General features: G+C 42.6%; 1 protein-coding gene across 1 annotated transcript in view; it reads right to left on the bottom strand.

The window, feature by feature from the left end:
* LOC147193652 (roundabout homolog 2-like) overlaps positions 1–17,243 on the bottom strand; it is a 64,602-nt gene extending 47,359 nt beyond the window's left edge. The window contains exons 1-2 of the mRNA XM_086131428.1: positions 16,728–17,243; positions 13,143–13,469 (exon numbers count right to left, since the gene is read on the bottom strand). Of these exons, the coding sequence (XP_085987554.1) occupies positions 13,143–13,469; positions 16,728–16,785 (385 nt within the window). The 5' untranslated portion in view covers positions 16,786–17,243. The remainder of the gene's footprint in view (positions 1–13,142; positions 13,470–16,727) is intronic.
* Between the last annotated feature and the right edge of the window lie 234 nt (positions 17,244–17,477).

The raw sequence follows: 17,477 nt of genomic DNA, 5'->3' as shown, positions 1-17,477 counted from the left end.
GCTATTATATTGGAAACCGGTTTCATGGAGGATTTCACTTCACAATTTTTGTGGTACCAACTTAGGGGGGGGCTCAGAAATATTAAGAATGCTGACAGGGGAGATGATAAACGGTATGATAAAAGTTTTTTCAATTACCATATTTTCCGCACTATAAGGCACATTTAAAAGCATTCAATTTTCTCAAAAGCCGGCAGTGCGTCTAATAATCCGATGTGCCTTATACATGGATCACTATTATGATTTCTTGAACGTAGTGTTATAAATGTTCTGTAAAGTGCTTTGTTACATCCGAAGCCGTTGTGAAACTGTATTCCCTTTAGCATGACTCCATCTAGGTGGATGCATAATGCAACCTCAGCCACTATTGTAGTTTCTATTCTATGTGCCTTATGATGCGGTACACCCTATATATGAAAACTGTTTTAAAATAGGCGATTCAATGAAGGTGCGCCTTATACTCCGAAGTGCCTTATAGGGCGGAAAATGCAGTAATAGGAACTCTGTGAATCCATGACACATCTTCAAAAAAATTCATTGAAGAAGAATAAACCGAAACTCTAGTTATCAGGCTTTACGCAGAATTTACATCCATGCAGCAGTGATTCTCAAAAGTGGCACAAATTCAAATGCAAATCGTTGAGAGCGAGATAAAAACCTGAGCTGTAATATTCCACCATCAAATACATGTTTATGGAAACAAATATTGTTGATCTTTTACTTACCTGGAGGGTGTGACGATGCAAAAATAAGCCTTGTTTTAATGACACAGAGTCAAACTAAATAACATGTCTTGTATTCATTATTATCTTAGTTCATGTGAGAATCCCCAAAAAGTTTAAAGTATGAATCAAAACTTTTTCTATGCACTCATAAATATGTAAGGTTGGGAAAAAGCCATGCGTGGGTTTGCTGGATTCAAGATAAGACTTGCAAGGTCTCTCCACAACAGCAACCACAAGCTGACTGCTGAGTTTAGGATTCGCTCCATTAGAAGTTCCCAAGAGACTTGTTTACAACAATTCCAGCTCTGAGAGTGAAAGTGACATAATGTGGCCGCAACCCATGGCATTTGTGTGAGAACCAGATCGCAGTCATTGCCCAAGGCAAGACCAAAGGAACACGGATGACCATAAATTGTTTCAACCGCTGGCTACCAAAGTGTCTACTCCCCAGTGGACATTGGATGCATTTAGGGCAATATAAACCCCGCAACTGAATTGTTTCGGGGGCTTCATGTGACAACCGCCTTCTCCCCCAACATTTATCCTGGGAAATGATGAGGTCTACGGCCGTCTCTACTTTATATTCGTCTCTGCACACTCTGACAGAAAGCTGTCAGCTGTGAGGCTTGGGTGATTTTCCACTGGCGGCATCCATGGAGAAAATCCTGGTTGGATTCAGTGCCGCTTAGCTTTTATGATGTGTAAGAGTGCTGGAAACAGGCCTTGCAGGTTTAAGCAGATTAATTAGGGTGTAGCGAAGTCTGTGTGGGAAGAAGAAGAAGAAAAAAAATCTTCCATAGGTGCCGTAGCCACAGCTTTGCATACTGAGAAATGCTCGAATTATGCACACTACCACCCGCATTTTAACTGCACCCGCACACACACATCGGGGAGACACTGCTGGAGGGCAAGAAGGCAGGCATAACCCCACTCATGCCCTCTCTCCAGTGTTAGTCAAATAATCATAGGCCCCGCGTCTATCCCTGAATGTGTTTATTCTCACTCTCTTTTTACTGGGAAACACATTTCCCCTTGTTTGCACATTCACAAGGAAAAAACTACTTGTGATAATTTTCCTTCCCTGTCACATGATGTTACTTTAAATATAGTAGCCTGTTAGGCAAATCCAGTGCAAGGAACAGTTCTTGTGACTGGCAAATCTTAAATCATCACTGAGCCAAATGGAAGTTTTTTTTTCCTTTTGTTGGAGGCTGCCGTGGAAGCATGCCGTACAGTATATGTATAACGGGCCTCAGAATAAGCGCATCCGGAGTAAAAGCTTAACCATTCCACAAACACTCATTATCTTCCTCCTCCACTGAGTGCATTGGCTGATATTGAAGAAAAGACAAGGGCAAAAAATAACCATCACCCCCCCCCTTTCCCTCCTCCCCAAGTTCCTCATCACCATCATCATTTTCATCATTACACAAAATATGACCGAGAGCAGAATCCCACAATGCTGTGCAAATGTCGACGTGAGTTAGCGTCAAGAAGACACAAGAGATATGTATGCATCATCTGGCCAGGAGAACATCACTTGTGGGGAGACAGCCAGAGGCCCTGAGGAGAAGAGGTGGAAAGATGGGGGGTGGAGTGGGGGGGGGCGTGAAAAGAAGAAAATGCTAGCAGAGTTGGAAGGGGCGGGGATGCACAACAACAGATGGGAATTGAGAGTAAAGTGAAAAGAGAACAAGGTGCACCATTAGGGGGAGAAAACCAGGGATGAAATGAGTGGGACGTTCACATGCAGGGGAAATAATACAAAGAAAGCAATCAGAGAAAATGGAGGCATAATATCCTCCTGCTGCATAATCTCCACAGATTTAACCATCAAGCATAATCTCCACAGGTTCGAGAATACATGTGGCCTGAATCTGAGCCAATTACAAAGTAGAGCAGTTTGCTTTGCATGTGTATTGATTTGCCCGGGTCGGCTGTCTGCTTGGCAGTACATTTAAGATTTGGGAGCTTTCTGGAGTGGGCAGACAGCTGGGGTCCCCATGCATGTAATAGCCCTGCATAGTGCCTTTTATGCCCTTCACTGACCAGATTAAAGCCCCGAATGACAAACGCACAGAGGCTGCAAACATCTGTTCTCGAGCACACGGTCCATTCCTCCACATGCTGAGCGGCGTTGGTCACTCCTCAGTCCCCCAATGCAGAAAACATCTGCAGCCATAAACTAGTGCACATTAACTACTGGAGCATGACACCAAGCTAACCCACAAAACATGAGGGCATCGCCCTGCACACGAAAAACACAGTGGCATTATCGAGCTGACTTTTACCTTGTGACATTTACTCATTGTCTATGTAAAAATATTCTTTTCTTTCTCTGTCTTCCTAAAAGAAACACCGGTAATCACATAGCACTGAGTTCAACACACTTCCGTACTCAAATCAAATAGCTCACTAATTCAAATACATTTTCAAAAATTGACAAACCACAACAGTTAATTGCTCCAATATGACGAGACTTCCTCCCTTAGGCTATTTTTTTTTTGGTCCGCATCAGCGATCCAAACAGACATTCAAAAGGTCATTGGCAGGATTATAGATTGCCGATTAAAAGTAGTGATGCATGACAGACATCTCTCTTGTCTCAAAAGTTAAAGGTTTTGTGTCGTAGAAAAACCTGACATTGCGGAATTTAACCCTCAGCCTAAAACTAAAAGAATCAGACTGGTATGCTTTAAAATTTTGTGGATTTTTTTTTAAAGGAGTGGAAGCCATGATAACTGCAGAGGTCTGACAACCTCCATTTTCTATTCCATTTTCTTCAGGTCCTCATTTGTAAGGATGCTTTTCTACTCATGTCATGTTCTTTACACACGGCTCCCTCTTTAAGTGCATGAGTGCTAAAATACTTTGAATGGTCTTGACACTCTTTTCGGGTTTGCTCCCAAGCGCTGGGCCCGGAGTATAAAGAGAGCCAGGAAAATGTAAAAGGAGGAATCATGATCCAAAAATAGCTGATTAAACTCAAAATTTCCTCTGAGACTTAGATGGGGGGGGGTAAAAAAGGTTGTAAAAAATACAATTACATGGCATGTTATTGCGGACAAAGTCTAAAGTGTTTTCAACCTCACGTTAGCTCACCACAGCCGGAATGAATTGAGCATAGCGCAGCCACAGACACCAAGATGCAGAAAGGGCTGTTAAGCCGCAGCACTCTGAACATTTTTACTGGTAGAAAAGACGACACAGGACACGGAGAGCGGTTCACTCTCGTCTTGAATAACGCATGTATTTATGAAACATCCAGGTAAAACACTTGAGAAAACAGGTGCTTTAGTGTATGGCCTTTTGAAAAAAAAAGATGCTGCATTCAGTGGATTCCATGAATTAATAAAGGTTCCGGATAGTTTGTCCACTCACTGAGGTGCATGCTGGTGAGTCTGATGTCGACTTCTTATGAATCAAAAGATGCAATGGATGGGGGATGTTGACCTTTTATAGGCAAACCGAGGCTTTTGGGCATGAATGAATGGATACACGGAAGTTGGGAATGGGACACTTAACGATAGGAACAGTACTTTGGCCTAGATAATATTGGTTGTCGGATAGGGCACATGAATAATACACGGTGGACTGGCTGCAGATGTTCCTTTTACCAATCATCTCTTAAGGCAGACTGATAAGAGTCAATTAGGCTCCTGAAAATGTTGGCATTGCACAATGCAAATCCAGAGATACCTTGGAAGCTCATCGCCCATTTGTACTGTATATCTCATCAATTTTCCCCATTTAAGTACCGGCACTGCAAAGGGTACTGTACATGAATTCTTTCTCTGTCCTGCCCCCCCCCCCCCCTCACCCCAGCAGACAAACACGCCATCTAATATTTCCAAAGTCATTTCACATATTTATCATCATTGAACATATTTTAATAAGGGAAGATAGAATCACTATCAACCCTGACTTGATTCAAGCACTTGGCAACGGAGTGCGACACATTTCCCGAAATGACAGCAGCAATGATTTACTGCTGTTGCGGCGTCGTATGAAAGCCCACCGAATTGTTGTAATGGAGTAGTTTAAGTCTGAGCCAACTCATCTAAAATGGGGTATGTAGTCATATTTCAAAAATAGAATAATAGGGCATTACATCATTTAATTACAAGCTGTAATGTAAAATACATGGCATCATGTTATACTGTCATAGTCAGCCGTACACTAGAAAAAAAATATTATGTATACTATATATTGAGGCAAAAAATTGTCTGACAAAAACATTTCAGTTGGCAGTTGGAGAAGATTGTATGCAACCCCCTCACACTCAAGCCCCACTTTACAGAGAGAGTCTGGGGGCAAAGGGGACATTTTGCTGAAAACATTAGTCTAGACTACCTTACGTATTGATTCGGGATCTGACCGAGTTTTGTGCAATTGGCTAACTATGCTTTGTATTGATAAATCCATGGCTCTGTCTGCCAAATAGGTTTGTAATTGTGACTTTCTTCTCGAGCTCCGCCCATATCAACCAGACCTCTCACACACTCCCCATCACCATCGGCGCTGATCAAAAGAAACACGTCTCTTGTATGGCGTTAAAATAAAACAAAGTGCAGTCTGTTCTCGAAAAGGTAAGGCAACATGTGACTCAGACACTGTCCATTTTCATCTTAAGTATGTTTGTGGGCGCTTGTGCGTGCATATGAGTGTGCATGTTCTTGTGTTGGGGGGGGGGGGCGGGTAGATGGATGGCATGGTTATGCTGAGACAATAAAAAAAAAAATCTGATGCTCGAGGGATTGGTCTATCTCTGTCACACGTACATTACATTGTTTGACAGCCTGCTGCTTCTCATACTGCTGCAAAAGCTGCACACTCATATCAGGTTCCACAAAATGAAAAGGGCCATCAAAACAAACCGCCACACACACAAAAATTGTATGAACTTGTGTCCAGCGCCGTCCACAGAGTCTGCGCTTGGATTCAAAATTTGAGTCCAATGCCAATTTTGTGTTTGCAGAAACATGAAGATCACGCACAGCTATCGTTGCCCTTTTGTGTTGCATAATGAATTTACACAACACTCGCAACAAGGCTACAAGCGACAAAACATTTTGTGTGCTTCCTCACATCAGGCATATGCTTGCATCCCCAACCAACTGTAAGAAAGTACACCTCAGCTCTTAAAGGTGTTTGCATGGTCCAGTTAACAACAGATGCTAGCCCTTAGCTAACTTACCAATCCTCAGAACGTGCAGGCCTCCAAGGAGTAAGCATGGTCCAGTTATCACCAGATGCTAGCCCCTTATCACAGTCTTGAGCCAACAGAAAGAAAAGAAAAGAAAATGACGTTTGAGTCCTTCCCAACTATCTAGGCTACACCTATCCAAGTCGAGCGAGCAAAAAGCCCTGGTATATGGCGACACAAGGTTACACAATGTTTGACCCTCCCAATGTCCACAAATACTACTCACACATTTTACCCTTGGGATAAATTTGACCCCAAGGGATATTTGGCTCCAGAAAATGATGTACATGAATTTGTTGACCTTGTTTTTGTGTCAGGCACGTTGTTTATTTGTTTAATACAAAAATAGTCCCTTTGATGTTAAAATCTATCAACAAGTTGACCTGTCTCCTAGCGTCACCATCAGGTTCAAGTGCTTGAATCAGAATTAATGCATCTTATAAAGTTTTCATCCAAATCTTCTGAAATGTTCTGACAACATTAATAGCCAAAAGAGGATTTATTAGCTTTAGTGATAAAATGAGCATTCCGGTAGCGCTACCATCAGGTCAAAAATTCAGTTTTGGAGGTAGGTTCTTGAAAATTATTCCTTCACATCTTTTCTAATTTGGGGTGTGCATTCATGACTCACACAGTATGAACCATATTGATTAATGTTGGCAACCTCCTCTGCCCACCTCGCACTTTCCCTTCATGAACATTTTTATTTACTTATTTTTATCTCCTTTTTTGGTCACATATGCATCTCACTCATAAACTGTCACTCACCCATCCTCTTTCGCTATCCGGGTTTGGGACCGGCAGGATAATAGGAGTGTTAAGTATGCTATTGTGAAGGTCAAATGGCCATTTGAACAACAATAGACAGCAAATAGCACCACCATTTACATCGATCACTCACCATCACCGAAAAGCATTTTTCTTCATCGATATGAAACAATTACAACGGCCTTCACCACTGTAATCTAGTATTATTTAAAGTGTTTGAATCAAACTCAATTTTCTCATTTTCCGGTACTACATTTGAGAATGTTCACGTGGAACAAAAACATTCCGATAAAAAACATTACCTCTTATCGATCATGTCTGAGTTTTTATGACATAGCTGCATAAAACCTTTTAGTCAAGACGGCCGCTATCGAAAGAGTTCAGAAGATGGATGATAAACAGTGGATACTGTAAGTACACAAGAAGACTGTCTGACTGGCAACAGATGGCGCGATGTGGCCAATATATCTACTCACAGAAAAACATTGACCGTCTGCCTAGAAACACACGGAGCTGGCACGGCATTACACTTTGGATTATTGCAACGGGTGTGAGTGAAATGCCTGATGAGGGGCAACTTGCCACCTTCCAAAACACCAGAGAGTCATTCCCAGCTGAAACCCTTCTGAACTTTAAAGGAGCCCATTACATTGTCAGATTGCCACGAGAAGCGCTCAATAGGTGTTTAATGGATTGACCACAATCTAATTTTTTACAATACAGCAGAGTCCCCCATCCGCCTTGAAGCCCGGCCCTGTTGGAGTCTTGAACAAACAGAAATACTTTGGAATCCAGCACCTCCATTGTGTATGCCAGCTTTAAAGCGCGAATACTGCACGGAGGTGGGCCAAAATGATTCCATCCATGCGAGGCGTTTTGTGAGCAAACACCATTTCATGCCTGGGGAAAGCATGGCGTTGACTCTCAAATTATGCCAATTAGGCTAATGTTGTTTACTGCACAGTCTGCGGCGCTGAACGGCTCAAAGGAATGCTCAACACTGAAGAGAACACAGTGACAAGGAAGCAGAGCAAGAGAATGAGACGCGGCAGGAAAGACACCACACAAGCAGAGGTCAAGGTAATTTATGACAACCCTTAGGGCATCATTTAGATGACGCTTATCGTAAAATCCCCCCCCCCCCTTTTATTTACTGCGGTGAAAAAAAAGGGGAAAAAAAACACAATTATTAAGAGCATATGAAAGAACAACCAAAACAGAAGGGTGCCTGGTACTTTTCCTTGGAGATGGTTGGGGCACTAAGCAGGGTTGGGTGTGGTCTTGCCCTGCCTGGTGCTCCCTGGCCTGCACATACCTCTTGAAAACTTGAGGTTGAATCCGCCCACTGTCATTGTACCTGTACAAGAACTCTGGAATGGCTAACGTCGTAACCACTTACAGCAGACACGGGTTTCACCGCACCTCTACTTTCTCGTCTTGTTCTTTCCCACCCTGTCCAATTTGATCATCAAACTAGGAATGGAACAGAAAAGTTGTCCAATCCTGGATGTCAGTGCAATTCTGACAAAGTTGTCATCATGGGTGCCTTTTTATTTTTGTGTGAATGTTAATACTATTAAAACAGTGGAAAATTGCCCGTGCAGTAAAGACTTGCTGGCACCTGATGGTTGTTTTAATGAGTGACATTACATCAAAAGCACTTTCGTCTTGGGAGTTGAATTTCGTGCTAATGAAGCACGTCGGGTCATTCCACCCACCACTCCCTTCAACACATCACACGTGTTCGTGCCTTTCTGTTCAGTAATAGTCTGCAGGAGCTGCTCTAATTCCATCAACAGCCTTCCGTGATGATGATTAGTGCCAGTCAACTTGTGGCCTGAAGCTTGACCAGTTTGGCGACGTTACTCTGAAGTTCCTCACTTGTTCACTAAACTAAGTGAAGAGCTGGCACAGTGGTTGGCCTGGTGTGACCGTGCGTGTGAATTGCAGGTGGATATAGTTTATTAAGAATGCATGTTTGAATGCTGCGTCAAACATTAAGGATAAAGCTCTCATGGTGTAATAATGAACATGTTATTTGTGTGAAATGGTGGATGTCGCAAGAACAACAACTCTGTTCTGGGTGGCATCAAGTGTGGACTTTATCCAGAAACTGGGTCAGGTTGGGCAGGGATTATGAACAATTCACTTGCACGTTCAATTAACTCCATGAGAGAAAAAAATAAACTGAAGAACTATGTTTCAATGAATTTGCAAAAAATACAAAAAGAAAAAAAAAACATCAACACTGATACATTAGTGGATGTCAGTCAGATGTAGTTTTTAACTGCATGAATGTTACTGAAGTGAAATGAAATTCGGGCAACAAAGGTGACGAGCTTTAACGGCACTCGCCTATCCATCCTAATGAGAGCTGACAATGAAAAAAATTAAAATTCCACATAGTTCAGCAGATGCTTGAAATTGAATGCCCAATGAGGATGTGGCTACTCAGGCCTTTAAGTGTCATGCAGGAGAAAAGGCTTCACTTCTCTTCTTCCCACAGAATGTTTTTGGGGAGATAAACCAAACCCTTTTTGGGATGGCGAGAAATAAAAATGTATTCATGAACACATGACCAAAGCCTCATTCATGATTCATTAGGATATGCTAAATAATCCCAGATTGAATGAATACAAACATGATTTACATCCTGTAAAGTTTATTTTTTCGTCCTACACTGATCATGTGACCAGAAACCCCCGCTCGCCGCTAAACTAACATCCAAAATAACCGAAGCTCCTGTTGGCAGACGGATAGGAGCATGCGGTGATGAATTGCGATTTTTGAATTACAAATGTCTGTTTGAGCTGAGAAATGCAAATTAGCTTTATATTATTTAAAGCGGCGCCAGGAAATCGCCACAAAATGACTCCGCCATTACATAGCAGCCGTCGTGCTGAGAGAGTTGCCTTCTTTTCATTCGAGCGGATCAGTAGAGTAAAATCTTGATTCTTTGGTTTCTTTCTTCGGAAGATTATCCATTTTCTTTCAAGTGCCATCCCAGATTTGCCATATGAAAAGGATGTCATGTTGAGTGCGAAAAACATCATTTACGGATTGGTATACTCGCACACGTGATTGATTTGGTATCATTTAATTCAAATGTCTAGCTTCATGATCACCTCTATTTTTATTTATTTATTTATTTTCACGCAGTGGGGTTGGGGGGGGGGTCATTTATGAAAGCAAGAGGAAATGGCACCACCCCAAAAATATTTGTGGAAATGTGAGGATGACGAGTGGAATAGAGTTTAGAAATGACACAAAAATGTCAGATAATGTCTCAGCCTATGTCACATTCTTTATATTATCTTTAACTTCTAATTTTATGAGATGGGCACAAAGGTTGAAGCGCAGATAATCATAAGAACATAAATCAAAGTCTGGAGTTGTAGAGTAGAAAGAAACAATTTCATGGGAAACAATGCATTGATGCAAAACCAGATGCATACATTATAATTTGGTATTTTTTGTTAAATTATGTGTATAGATGGTTGACTATCAAGTGGAAAAATGACAAATTGCATGTCTCTTATCAAATTTGGAAAGACTGCTGGCGTAACTACCAGCTCACAGTAAAAGAGGCCAAAAGAGCATATCTGTCGGACCTTATTCAAGCTAACCGTCACAACCCACGCGCACTATTTAAAACGATAGATTCTGTACTCAAACCCCCTCTGCCTACTTGCTCGGATTCTTCACCCGAGATGTGCAACAGATTCCTTCAGTTTTTCATTGATAAGGTCTCTACAGCTAGGACTCCGGTCTCAAATACCGCATCTGACCCCTCTGTCCATGTTCCATGTTCAGCTGTGCTAACTTCTTTTGAAACTATGTCCTTGGCGCTTTTGGAGGTTGTAGTTCGCCAGACGAAGCCATCTGGCTCCCCTTGCGACTCTCTTCCCCCGCACTTCTTTCAGGAGGTTCTCCCGAGTGTTGGCGCATCAGTCTTGGATATCATCAACAGCAGCCTCTCTTCTGGTGTAGTTCCCCAACAGTTTAAACATGCTGTGGTCCAACCCTTGATCAAGAAACCTGGTCTTGATCCAGATGTGCTGTCAAGTTTCAGGCCCATTTCCAAACTGCCTTTCATTTCCAAAATTCTGGAAAAAGTGGTGCACATGCAGTTGAAATTTTTCTTGGATGAACATAACATCTTGGAGGTCTTCCAGTCAGGTTTCAAGACGATGCATAGCACGGAGTCAGCCCTGTTACGCGTTTCTAATGACATCCTCCTGGCAAATGACTCTGGAGACCACGTGTGTCTAGTTTTATTGGACTTAACTGCAGCATTTGATACAGTGGATCACAGTATTCTGCTGACTCGTTTGCAGCACTTGGTGGGCATTGGTGGCAGTGCTCTTGAGTGGTTTAGGTCCTATTTAGCTGACAGAACCTTCTGTGTCAGCCTTGGCTGCTCTGAGTCACGCACTGCTCCCCTGTCATGTGGTGTTCCACAGGGCTCAATTCTGGGGCCTCTGCTGTTCTCGCTGTATCTGCTCCCATTGGGTTCCATCTTAAGGAAACATGGTATTCCCTTCCACTGCTATGCAGATGACTGCCAGATCTATGTCCCACTGAGCAAGAAAGACACCTTCTCATTAAGGCCACTCCTATCCTGTCTGGAAGAAATCAAAACCTGGATGGCACAAAATTTCTTGAGATTCAATGAAAAGAAGACAGAGGTGATATTGTTTGGTCCCAGTGGCCCTTGTACATTCCATCCTGTAGACTTGGGCCCCCTGTCTCCTTATCTTAAGTCAACAGTCTCAAACTTGGGCCTTAAACTGGACAGTGATTTCAAACTCGATCGGCAAATTGGTGCCGTTGTTAAATCCAGCTTCTTTCACCTTAGACAGCTGGCCAAAATAAAACCTCTCCTCTCACATGAACACTTTGAGACAGTAATTCATGCCTTTGTCACATCCCGGCTCGATTACTACAATGCCCTTTACTTTGGAGTCAGCCAGTCCTCCATTAAGCGCCTTCAGCTGGTCCAGAATGCCGCTGCTCGCCTCTTGACTGGTACTCGTAAGAGGGAGCACATAACTCCTACTCTGGCATCCCTTCACTGGCTCCCCATTCATTTTAGAGTTATTTTCAAGATCCTCTTATTTGTTTTCAAATCTCTGAATAATCTCGCGCCACCTTACCTCTCTGAGCTCATCCGCCCCTACACACCTGCCCGGCGCCTCAGGTCTGTGGACCAGACCTTATTAGAAGTACCAAGAACTAAACTGAGGCTCAGAGGGGATCGAGCCTTTTCTGTTGCTGGTCCCTCTCTCTGGAATGACCTCCCACTGAACATTCGGCAAGCCTCCTCGCTGCCCATCTTCAAAACCCTCCTCAAAACTCACTTGTATTCTTTGGCATTCGACTCAGCATGACTTAGATTTGTTCTTGGTTTTACTGTTTGGTGCTTTCTACCGCCTTTATTACCGATTTGTCTTACTGTTCATTGTGCATGTTAAATTGCTCCATGTACAGCACTTTGTATGCAGCGATGGCTGTTTGAAAGTGCTCTATAAATACTGTTGACTTGACTTGACTATCAAACACAATGAATTTGTTCGATGCACAATAGCTCTCACTGTTTTCTACAGTAAGCTTCTTCGGGGGGGGGGGGGGGGGCAGTAATTTGCAGCCCATCCCGGCCGACTGTGCACCCTGAATTCGTCACCGGTCAATGGCAGTGCAGTTAAATTACATTTTCAGTCAGGACAATGCTGTTTGCGTGAAATTTCCAGCCACCACCTCTTTCATTTCACTATGAGATGAGAAAATCAAGAGCGGGAGAAACAAGTGTGGGTGTTCATGTGTGCAAGCAAGTATCTGTGGTGTTTGTGTGTGAGCGCGTCTGAGCGTGAGTGCATCTTGTTCATGGCAAGAAATCAGCTCAGTTTAGCACATAATGGAAATGTGAATAGCCCAAAGCCACTCTCCCACACAGGGAGCGCGTTGGCTGGGAGCAGGATGCATCTTTCCAAATCCAAATAGTGAAAGGGAGTTTGCTAGGTTAAAATCTGGGCTCCTTTCTCTCTCCTCCCCTGGAGCAATTCACAGCTTTGCCCATACATTACTCAAACAGGTCATCCAAACAGGTCTCACTAGCGGGGTGAAAGCATATTCACACACATATGCACACGCATGCCGTGCACACAGCTAAGCACATATTCACACACACTCACTCGGTTGTAGGTTCAGTGAAGAGGTGACACCGCGCATATTATGACAGATGAAATCGATGGATCGCAAAGCTACATCATGTTATGCTTAATTTAGTGTGAAATCTACCTTTTGAGATGAAACCTCCAACACATCCTCAGTGTGCATGACGATGATATATTATTTTCAGATTGTACTTTTGTCATGCAGTGTCGGACAGGTCATCACCAGGACGGATGATGTCCGGAAGGGTATGAGGAAATCTTAAGACTTACGTGCTACTTCTAGAGATGCGTTTCGGCTCACGGCCTCCCCCAGATAGTTACGAGCCACGCACACGTAGCTGCCATCGTCTGGCTTGCTTCTCCGTCCGTGGACGATGCGTAGGAAGAAGAGGGAGCCCCTGGGCAGCAGCATGCGGTGCGAGCGAGGATTGTCGCGGTCCGTCTCAACGCGCTCCCCGTCCTTGTACCATTCCACCGTAGGGGCTGGGCGGCCCTCTGCCTTGCAGTTGAGAGTGGCTGGTTCCCCCTTAGACACAATCAGGTCAGAGGGGTGCTCAACAATGCGAGGAGGGGAGTCTTCCTGGCGAAGACGAGACCCTTGAGGGTAAGAAGGAAGCACAACATTCCATTGTAAGTCATCCTAATATCATCAGAATAGTAACAATGAGATCACATTCACACTGGATCATCAATGGCTTGTCTATTTGATGTAGTGGCATTTTTTTAAACACATGATGGTGAGGTGGAGCCTTTTCAAATTTATTCCCAAACGAATTGACTGTATATATATATATATATATATATACTGTATATATACAGTACATGATTTTATATATATATACAGTATATACTATATATATATATATATATATATATGTACATGTGATTGCAGATTGCATGAAGAAATGTTCATTTGGGTACTGTCCTTGAGAGCCAAATTAATTAGCATCAGGATCTTTTTCTCACACGCAGGCTTTGTTTGCCTTCACATGCAGAACTGAGAAGTCATTACATCTCATTAACTTTTGAATTAACAAGTTCTATCAAACACTGACATCATCAAAGATGTCACTGCGAGCGTGCAGCAGAGAACGGTACATCAGATGGTTCGCTTTGTACTGTAACAATAGAGATGTTTGCCTTCATCTACCTTTTTTTTTTTGAGGGCAGAGTTGCAACAGTCATTCTGGAATTTCGGGATGTTTAAGTGTCTTAAATTCTCTCCTCTGAATGAGTTACGACGAACAGGTTGATGCATTCAGTTTGAATGTGAAGAAGGCATCACAAACATCTTCGTATTCATGGTGTAACAGGAACTTCGGTTCTGTTCTATCCGTTAAAACTTTTGCTTGGCACACCTTATAATCCATCAAGGGGAAATTCAACACCCTGTTGTATATATTATTGGTGGCACATCACAAAGAGAACCAGATGACACACATGCAGCCATCCAAGGAGCTGAAAGCGAGGGACAGTGCCTTGCTTAAGTGCTCCCCGTCAATACCCAGCAAGCAGACGAGCATCAGCTACTTTACATTTTTGTTCCTAGCGGGACTTTGAACACACAACAAATGGGCTGCTGTGGTCCAACTTTCTGCTATGAACATCAAATCAAAACAAAAGTATGCTGTTCTGATTCAAATGATCTTTTTGGAAAGAAACAAAAATGCGTAACTAGTTCTTGCTGAATCACTGTGAAAGCTGATATAGTTCATGGTTGCTGGGCAACAAAGGCAACTAAGCAAATACGAGCGAGCTATCATTCACTTTGGGTTTTTGAGTGATACGCTGTGATGAGTTATTTATTTTTAAGATTGGCACATTGTTATGACGGTATTAGAGTCTTCCCGTCGAGCTGACCTGTGGTGAGACTGTCAGGGTTTTTCAGAAATGGACTCTGGTGCATACACTGGTATATTTAATTGTGTTTGACAGAATAGTTTGCTTCTTGTTGGCGATAACCGCGTTTACATCCACCAAATGTAAATGTTGTACTGTCGTCATGTGTGACGTCACACAAACTCCCTCTAACTTTGTCTCCAAACCTTCCAGTCCGTACTGTCCCTCTGATCAGCTCATTCCTGATCTTGTCCATGCTCGTAACCTTTTGAAATGTTTTATTTTTTTAATCTGAATAAATTAAAGGATGAACATCTCCCTGGGACAGATTGCGTTCAACCTTGGCAGTTCCACTGTGCACCGAACGTTGGTTAATTGTGTCTTTGTATGGATGTGACCTTTTTTTTTCCCATTCATTGAGAGATGAGATCAGTACATGTAATCTCAGCAAGCCTCTTGGTCATTCTTTGCATGCCCTTGCACATCTGTAATGTGATATAATTCCTTTTAGGAGATGAATGTTTGTCTCGGAAATACAATCTAATGTTCGTTTCTGCCATATTAGTTAGTCTGAAGGTAAACTGAAGGTTCATGTTATTACTGAACATTTATTTTTTGACATCAACAGGCTCTTTTTCAGTCGGTTGGAGCATTTATCTCGTTTGTATGTTAGAAATCCGGCTAGGCTCCAGAAGAAGGCAATTTCCGTCCTTCAAGTTACAATCTCCACAAATGCACCTCAAAAGGCTCATTATCGGAATTCAACTTAACCGTCTGTAGCTTTTCCAGGGCTGAAAAAGGCCCATTACATTTCCAATTGATAAAGCCACGAGAACAAACTCAAGGAGAGCACGCGAGTCACAACACACCAATAACTTGCAGCAGTGGTACGTTTTACAAATTCGGCCATAGAAAGTGATTCTAAAGGGAACCTCCTCAGATCTTATGAGGCTGTTGTGGGATCTATCCATGGTGCTGAATTACTGGGTGGCAGTCTTTCAGGAATGTTGCAGATACTTTCTGTTAGAGGTAGAGTCAGCTCACCCCAGCCGTACACTCGCCAGCAGTCAATTTCAGGTTGTAATGAAAATGTTTTTATCTTATTTCCATGACTTTATGATGTACATCTTCACATTTGTCATCTGCATTTCATCTCAGTGGTCAACATATCAACCGGAGACTTATAGAACCCAGGAAGAAGACCCTTTATAATATGGTTAAAAAGTCAAAAGCTCACTGAAATTGAAAGAGTCCAGATTGAAGCACTTCATGAAAATTTTGTTTCTCTTCTTGCTATAAGAACAATATTAATCGTAGATGCAACATCATGGTCTCATCTATTGGCCTTGATTTGAGAAATATCAATGCAAAAGTACCCTCATTTGTCATTCACAATGCACCAGGTTATGAGTCCAAAACAGACGCAATTAGTCAAAAAAAACTATCATACAATAATTAACGATACTCTTGGTTAGAGTGTACATATCAACAGTACGCAAAACTGTCCCACCACAAACATTTTTTTGTGCCATCACACGACCGCAAGTCATACTGGTATGCCGTGAGCACTAAATCCCCAACCTGTAGACGATATTAATTCTTAAAAGGACATTTTTCAAACCAGGCATCTTCTCCACAGCACATTAGCCTTTATTACTGCAGGACATAAACTCTATCATCTGCCTCTGCAAATGAATTGTCACGTCTCATGATACAGTAATGACCCATGGTAAGAATATATTGGGGAAAACTGTGCATAATCTGAATCATTACCTGATGTGTACCACTTTATAATTGCAAGAAGGTGGTTAAATTGTTCCAAGAAGTCAGCCCTCAAGTTTTACCAGAACACATTGCAAACCATTATGCTAATAATAATGCATACGATAGCCGATCCGACACATAAGTACATGTATGCAACATATAAAGGACGCTTAATAGACTTAAAAAAACCCCCAGATACATTTGAGACAAAAACAATTGTATAAATCATAAATATAATAATTTCCGGCTTACCATTGCTCTTTTTGGCGAACAGAAGTCCACAGAGAAGCAAATATTGTACAGGACACATTCTGGCATATTGATCCCTTCAGCTAGCGACGCATGAATTCCTTCTTCTCAAGCAGAAAAACAAAAATGCGATCAATTCATCAATCAATCCCCGTCTTCACCTTAGTGACTTTGAAATGTCTACAGTTTGAAGTTAGCCATCAAGGCACTCGTTTCAGCGAAGGAAAGGAAAGCCAGCAGCGATCTCGTTCACATTCATCCTTTCCATTTAAAAAAAAAAAAAAGAAGAAGAAGAAGCGCACCAGTAAGCGGCGGTCTGCCGACACGTTTGTGTTGTTTCTGCAGTCACCAATTGCAAACAACACCAGCGACGCCCCGCACGATCCACTTAAACGGGGATCCGAGCGGCTCCGATCACATTTCTTCTCAACAACCACCGGTACTTTTTTTTTTTTTTTTAAGCAGGTTTCAAGGCGGGGTTCGCGCACCTTTCGCCATGCGGGACAAGTTGCGGGATGAGAGGCGCTAAAGGGGTTGTGGAGGAGGTGAGATTGAGAAGCGGCACAGCGGCAGCGGCTCCCACAGCCCCTCCTTCTCCTTCTCCACTGATGGATGCCCTGGGAGAGGAAAAACGGGGAATGGAACCAACTGAGTAACAAACATAATATCCACGTTTGATTTCATCACTAAGTGCGTTTACTGCTTCCTTCCCCCCCCTGGTGTTCATATAGAATTTTTAACATGCTGGCTTCT

This window comes from Hippocampus guttulatus, chromosome 15 (genome assembly GCF_054856545.1).
Source record: "Hippocampus guttulatus isolate MCC_2025c chromosome 15, RoL_Hgut_1.0, whole genome shotgun sequence".
Lineage (NCBI taxonomy): Eukaryota > Metazoa > Chordata > Actinopteri > Syngnathiformes > Syngnathidae > Hippocampus > Hippocampus guttulatus.
Note: the sequence above shows the minus strand (reverse complement) of the source record. Positions and strands in the feature narration are given on the sequence as shown.